Here is a 7281-nt window from a genome sequence, read left to right as displayed (position 1 = left end):
ATCATCGATCAAGTGAAGGATCAGCCTTTTTTCTCCTTCCCAAAACAAAAGCTAGGAACCGAAAATGGGAAAATCAAGAATCCTATCGTCCGATGCAGTTACCACAACGAGCAGGGTCACTTCACCACAACATGCAAGCCCTTCAAGGCCTACTTGGAGCAGTTTGTTGCGGGTGGCCACCTCGGCAACTTCATCGATCACGAGAAGACTATGGCTCGGGCACAACAGACCGAAACCAACACCGAGGAAGAGGTCCAGACGATCCATGTCATACACAGTCCTCTAAACCCTGATGCCGCTCGCATCATCCGGGACGAGCTGAACGAGGCCTCATCCTCCAAGCAGGTCATGTTGGTTGGTCCCGAACCAAAACGCCCCAGAACCGATGACGGTTCCAAATGGACGATAACATTCACCGAGAAGGATCTCGACCGCATCCAGCTTCCCCACAATGACACCCTCGTGGTCACGCTATGCATCAGAACTTTCAACGTCCGTCACGTCCTCGTAGACCAGGACAACTCGGCTGAAGTCATGTACTACTCTTTGTTCAAGGATCTGAAGATTCCCGAAACCGACCTCCGTCCCTCTGAAATTCCTCTTATCGGTTTCAACGGAGCACCGGTCTGACCCATCGGCATGATCACTCTTCCAGTCCGTGCTGGCTCGGTGACTCTTGAAACGGAATTCGTGGTAGTCGACGTCCCTAGCCCTTACAACGCAATTGTCGGGTGCACCTGGCTGCATAAGCTTAAGGCGATTGCCTCCACCTATCACCAAGTGGTCCGTTTCATTGGTACTCATGGGCACCAGAAAGACTTGTACAGAGATCAAACTGTGGCAAAGAAGTGCTACGTCAATGCCGTCCAAAGTAACAAACAGGCCTCCCGGGTTAATCTCATTGAAGCCCCCGAGGCCCCAATTTTGGAGGACGTCGGTAAACCCGCCGATGACAAAACCATAAAAGACGTGGCCACCATCCTAATAACCGAAGACGGTTCCCGCTTCTTCCTTGTCAGTTCCTCACTTAGTGATACTGATCAGAATGAGACGGTAGCTTTTCTCAACCGGAACATCGAAGTGTTCGCTTGGACCCCATATGAGATGCCCGGGGTCGACCCCTCCTTCATTTGCCACGAACTCAACATCGACCGAGCCAAACGCCCAGTTTTACAAAAAGCACGACGGTCCTCTCCTCTTCATTCCGAGGCCGTTATTGAAGAAGTCAACCGACTTCTGAACGCAGGGGCAATTAGAGAAGTCCAGTACCCCAAGTGGCTGGCCAACACTGTCGTAGTTAAGAAAATGAATGGCAAATGGCGGGTCTGCATCGATTACTCAAACCTCAACGACGCCTGCCCAAAGGACTTCTTTCCCCTTCCTTGTATCGACCCGTTCGTCGACGCCACCTCCGGACACGAGCGACTCAGCTTCTTGGATGCCTACTGAGGCCATCACCAGATTGCCATGAGCGCAGGCGATGTCGAGAACACGGCCTTCATCACCCCCCACGGCGTCTTCGGGTACCTTGTTATGCCTTTTCGTTTAAAGAATGCCGGGGCCACTTTTTAGCGAATGATAACAAAGATGTTCGAGCGGTTACTAGGCGACACTATGCTGGCTTACATCAACGACATGGTGGTCAAAAGCATGCGCGCCAGTGATCATCTAACTCACCTCGCCGAAGTCTTTGAGATACTCAAGAAACACAAGCTCCGCCTCAATGCCGAGAAGTGTGTCTTCGGTGTCAGCTCCGGCAAATTTCTTGGCCACCTCGTCTCTCGACGCGGTATAGAAGCCGATCCTTCCCAGATTCTCGCTATTGATCAACTCTCGGCTCCCCACAACAAGCGCGATGTTCAGCATTTGACTGGCATGGCCGCAGCCCTGAATCGGTTTATAAGCCGTTCTTCGGACAAATGCCAGCCATTCTTCGCACTTTTAAAGGGCAGCCGACGGAGTTTCAATTGGACAGAAGATTGTGACCGAGCCCTCCAGCGACTAAAGGAGTATCTTTCCAAGGCCCCACTCCTTGTCACCCCTCGGGACCAGGAAGACTTGTTCCTCTACCTAGCTGTCTCTCCGCACGCTGTAAGCTCGGTGCTCGTCCGCCAGGAGGGTCGGGAGCACCAACCAATCTATTACTCCAGCAAAACTATGACTCGCGCCTAGACACGTTACCTCCCCCTGGAAAAGCTCGTGCTCGCCCTCATCTCAGCCTCCCGAAAACTTGCCCCGTACTTCCAGTCGCATTGCATCATCGTCCTAACCGAGTACCCCTTCAAATCTCTTCTCCGGAAGGCCGACCTCTCCAACCAAATCTCTCAGTGGGTTGTCGAGCTGGCAAACTTTGAGATCCACTTCCAACCGCGGACAGTGATCAAAGCTCAAGTTCTCGCCGACTTCATCGCCGAGCTCACTCCAACCGACGCTATCACTTCGATCCCATCCCCGCACCCCGAAGCGGCCCTCCAGACAAGTCCAAGTTTTGCTTGGAAGCTCTTTCACGGCGATATCTGGAAAATGTACGTCGATGGTGCCTCCAACAGCCGAGGCGCAGGAGCTGGGATCGTACTCCTTTCCCCCTCCGACGTCTTGCATGAAAGCTCCGTCTCTCTCACTTTTCCAGCCTCCAACAATGAGGTCGAGTACGAAGCATTGTTCTCCGGGCTCAAGACCGCCCAAGCACTGGGCATCGAGGAACTTGTGGTCTATAGCCACTCGCAACTTATAGTCAACCAGCTGTCGGAAGAATACAAAGCCCGGGACGACCGAATACGGACCTACCTTAATTCTGCCGTCCAGCTCATCAAAACTTTTAAGGCTATCCGCGTCGGGCATATCGCCCAAGAGCAAAATTCCCATGCCGACGCACTTGCAGGGCTCGCCTCGGCCTGCTCCTCTTCAGAACATCGATCTATCTCCTTTAGCGCCATTGATAAGCCTAGTTTTGAGCTTGACATATTAAACCACGAGGTCCTCAACATAGACTTCGGCCCAAGTTGGATGGATGAAATCATTGGTTACCTGCGCGATGACATCCTGCCTACCGACAAGAAAGATGCTCACCGACTCTGAAACAAAGCCGTTCTCTTTTGGCTCAATCCCAACGACAAGCTTTACCGAAGATCATTTACCGGACCATACTTATTGGTTGTGTACCCACATCAAGTTCCAGGCATCATCGAAGAGCTTCATGCCGGCGACAGCGATTGCCACTCCGGCGGGCGGTCCCTCGCTCACCGAGCCATATCCCAAGGGTATTGGTGGTCGACAATGAAGAAGGATTCTAAAGAGTTCGTCAAAGGCTGCAAGAAATGTCAAATGTTCGCCCCTATCATCCACCAGCCAGCCCGGGACCTTAGCCTTCTCACAAGCCCGTGGCCTTTTTCCCAATGGGGCATGGATATCGTCGGTAAGCTCCCCGTTGCCCCAGGAGGATTTAAGTTCCTCCTAACCGCCACAGACTATTTCTCAAAGTGGGTCGAGGCCGACCCCTTTGTAACTATTGAAGAAGCAGACATCATCCGTTTCGTCTGGCGAAATATCATTTCGCGCTTCGGTGTCCCTTTCGCCATTATTACAGACAACGGACGGCAGTTTATAGGACAGAAATACCGAGCCCTATTAGATGAGTACGACATCAAATGGGACACATCCACTCCGGCTTACCCCCAGGGCAACGGACAAGCCGAGGCTGCAAACAAGGCAATTTCATCCGGACTTAAGCGACGACTCGAGTCACGCCGAGGCAAGTGGGTCGAAGAGCTACCCAGGGTACTCTGGGGCTACCATACTACACCTCGGCGATCCACCGATCGCACTCCTTTCTCCTTGGCATTTGGAATGGAGGCGGTCATCCCTCTCCAAGTCGGACTCCCGACAATGTGTACAGAAAACTTTGATGAATCGGTGAACAACGACAGCATTGCTTCGGACCTCGACTTAGCCGAAGAGGAACGCGACAACGCAAGGATCAAGCTCGCGTCGTACCAAGAGGAGGTTGTAAAAGGCTACAACCGAAGTGTCCGCCTTAGGTCGTTCAAGCTTGACGATCTCATCTAGAAAAAAATGGTGGAGAAATCCAAAAAGCGAAAGCTAATGCCCAACTGGGAGGGCCCTTACCGAGTCCTCAAGCACCTCGGCTCAGGAAACTACAAATTGGAGAAACTGGATGGTTCCCCCATTCCTAAAACATGGAACGCAAACAACCTGAAGAAGTTCTATGGATAGTACTCAGTTACCGAAGCCCAATTCATTTCTTTTATATTTCGTTTTCTTTTAAGTTTCAAAGGCAACTTGCTTATGTAATGACAGCACCCCAACAAGTATGAATGAGAATTTTCTTTTCTTAGCACTATTTGTACCTTTTGCTATTTAAATTACTTACACTTCGGTCCGTTCTTGCCCGGACCGCTTTCACACCGACTTCAGGGATATTGTTCTCTCAAAGGTGATACCCTCAAACAAAATTCCCACCAAGTCACCCCGACCTCTTCGGTCGTTTGGACTTCTGGTCACTCGCTTTAAGGATACTCGGCTTCCTCCGGAGCCTCCTATACCAACCCACCAAAGTCTCTCACTGCTCGAACTCACTGCATCCCGAACTTGTGGCCGAAGCCATATCCCTTCGCAACTTCAGCCTACGTCCCCAAGCAGTACTACCATTTCACGCGTCTACTCCTCGCTAGGCTTATTTTCGTTAAACAAGCAGGCGCGTGAAAATTCAAAATTCAATAAATACTTGCTTCTGATTCCATAATTCGGTTCCTGCCGACCCTCCTAAAGCAGGGGCTCCGGATCAGGTCACTTTTCCCTGAATAAACATCCTTTCTATGCTTGGCAAAATTCTTCGGTTAATGCTTCGGTTAAACTTGTTTTACAACTCTTCAAATCTCACCGAAGCAGGGGCATCATTACCCAAGCAGTAAACCAATTAGACAAGCATTTCAAAGAAAACATTCAGGAAAAGAAAGCATTCAATCACAAATCATCATGAGTTATAACGCCAAACCATAAACAAAAAGGTACAGTTTCGGTATCAAATATTTACAAACCCTGGAACGGCAAACTCCAAATGTCCAGAGCCGTCCAGTCAAAGCTACAGAATCAAAAGACATGAAATCTCAAAAATAAGGGGAAATGAAGACACTATCCTAAGCACGAGCGTTGGGGTCGAGCTGGTCCTCGGGCGCAGGAGCATTTGGACCGGCTGGGTTCCTGGGGTTTTGATCCTCGGACGCGGGCTCCACCACCTCTTCCTCTTCCTCAGGCAGGACAAGCTCTTCGGGAGGCGCCTCGGGAAGTGCTCGGAGCTCAGAGTCTTCAGGGAGGTTGAGCCTCCTTACCAAGGCTTCATGGCCATACCGAAGGCCGTCCGAGAAACGGTCCCGGTGCAGTTCGGCCTCGATCTCCCGAACCTGCTTCTTATATTCTACTCCGGCTGCATCCCAACCTTCATCGTAGCCTCGTTTCCTCGCAAAGTCAACCTCTGTAGCCTGGGTGACTTTCAGAGTGTTGGCATCCTCCTCGGCCTTGGCGGCCCTGCCCTCTGCCTGCAACCTCTCCCTGTCGCACCTTTGGAAGTCTACCAGGTAGAGCTCGCAAGTCTCCCGAGCCACCTTTAGGTCTTCCTCCTTCCGGGCTAACTCCCGATTCAGCTTCTCGATCTCCTTCTCCTACGCCTTGCACCGGTCATTGATAGCCAATGCCCGAGCGCCCGCCTGCAAACAAAGAACAAAAGAGATTCACCAAGTACAAACATTCAGATTGAAAATAGCGGGGCACAAACCATTAACTTACAGTGAAAAGGGCCTGAGCTATCTCGGCCGTGATGTCCTCGGTCAAGCCCGTGACAGCCCGAGCATCCCTCAGAAGAATGCTCCCCCGGAGCATCCCAAAGGCTACCCCGAGGTTCTTGACGCTGTCCGCATGATGGATCTGGCGACGGGCGAAGTGGCGGAACTTCGGAGCCTAGGGGAGTTCCCTCGGATTGACCCAGGAACCTTCCTTCGCTCCACCGATCCCCCCTCCGGGCTCTCCCTGTTCCTCCTCGATCAGGATCGTCTCCTGATCTCCTCCCCCTTCTCCGTCTCTCCCCTCATGCCGAGCTCTCTTTTTTGGGGGCTCCTGTGGCGAAATAGGAGTCGCCCTTGAAGTTCCAGTGCCTGGCGTACCGGGGACTGTTCCCCTACCCCTGCCCCTGCCTCCCAGCCTCTAGCGCCTGAGATTCAGCACCTCACGAGTTCCAGGATCTACCATCTCCTCGCTAAGCCCGGTTCTCTCAGGCGTATCTCGGTCAATTTCCTCGCGAAGGGTGCCCCGAGGCCTGGAGTTACTTCCCTCGGTCTCGGTCGCAGTCTCTCCTCTCCCCCTCTCCCCTCGCCCTCGTCCTCTCCCTCTGCCTCGTCCTCGCCCTGCCCTCGGGACCCTCTGCTGCCTCGGTTTCTTCTTTAAAAAGCTCGTATAAGTTGGGATGTACCCGAGCAGCTCTGGTGCGTACTGACTTGTGATAGGAATGGCGTAGGCCGCTGTAATCCGGGCCTGGATAGCTCTTTCCCGAAGCTCTTGAACGATGCCCTCGGCTGCAAGGCAATACCAAAACAAGGGATCAGTATAAGTATGCATGGCATAACAAAAACATGCAAAGCATCTACCGAAGAGTAATTTCTACCAACCAGGAGCTCCGGTCCCAAACTGCACTCTGGTAACGGCATCTGCATTCTCCCCGGGTCTGAACATAAAATTTTCGGTTACCGAGAGACGTAAATGTTCGCCCACTCCTCAGAGTCGGGGAGGCGGTCAACAAGGAACGTATCATATCCTGTCTTGCAAGAGAGGTAGTACCGGTTGCTCTCTCGGTTGACTCCCACGAGGTATACGCCGAAGAGTTCCTCTACCCCAAAGGTCAAGTTGAACTGCCTCCTTAGCTCAATGACGCTGGTGATAATTCGGTAAGAGTTTACCGTGAGCTGGGAGGAGGTAAGAGAGAGGGTCTAGAGTACTCGTCGGATGAATTGATGAAGGGGGAACCTAACCCCTCCCTCAGTGATTGCCATCAAGGGAAAAATTAATTCCCCTGCTTGGTGAGGAAAGGTCTTGGGGTTGTTGTCGGGAAGCAGCCAAACCTCTACGTCCAGAGGGATGCTGTAGACCCTTTTGAACTCGGCGTAGGCAGCCGGGGTCCCGTTGAAGTATTGATTCAGATAGGGACACAGCCTCATCGGCCTCCTTCGTCCCAGAACCTCTTCGGGGGCATCGGGGAATGGGCCCGGTCCGTGG

At 52.3% G+C, this 7281-nt stretch overlaps 2 protein-coding genes across 2 annotated transcripts; both read left to right on the top strand.

Moving 5' to 3' along the window:
- The first annotated feature begins 639 nt into the window (after positions 1-639).
- LOC131299808 (uncharacterized) lies at positions 640-1449 on the top strand. Its single transcript, XM_058325382.1, has 2 exons — positions 640-1014; positions 1105-1449. Exons 1-2 carry the CDS (start codon positions 640-642, stop codon positions 1447-1449), a joined length of 720 nt encoding a protein of 239 aa, XP_058181365.1.
- A 1827-nt stretch (positions 1450-3276) lies between these two features.
- Positions 3277-4999, top strand: LOC131299807 (uncharacterized). The gene is made up of 2 exons (XM_058325380.1): positions 3277-3635; positions 4909-4999. Exons 1-2 carry the CDS (start codon positions 3277-3279, stop codon positions 4997-4999), a joined length of 450 nt encoding a protein of 149 aa, XP_058181363.1.
- The last annotated feature ends 2282 nt before the right edge of the window (positions 5000-7281 follow it).

The sequence above is a fragment of the Rhododendron vialii genome, chromosome 9a, assembly GCF_030253575.1.
Source record: "Rhododendron vialii isolate Sample 1 chromosome 9a, ASM3025357v1".
Classification (NCBI taxonomy): Eukaryota; Viridiplantae; Streptophyta; class Magnoliopsida; order Ericales; family Ericaceae; genus Rhododendron; species Rhododendron vialii.
This window is presented reverse-complemented; position numbering and strand designations above follow the sequence as displayed.

Coding starts and splice junctions, on each gene's coding strand:
- LOC131299807 (XM_058325380.1), top strand. CDS start 3,277: ATGAAGAAGGATTCTAAAGAGTTCGTCAAAGGCTGCAAGAAATGTCAA. Junction 3,636..4,908: donor TACCGAGCCCTATTAGATGA/GTACGACATCAA, acceptor TCACCGAAGCAG/GGGCATCATTACCCAAGCAG.
- LOC131299808 (XM_058325382.1), top strand. CDS start 640: ATGATCACTCTTCCAGTCCGTGCTGGCTCGGTGACTCTTGAAACGGAA. Junction 1,015..1,104: donor ACGGTTCCCGCTTCTTCCTT/GTCAGTTCCTCA, acceptor ACCCCATATGAG/ATGCCCGGGGTCGACCCCTC.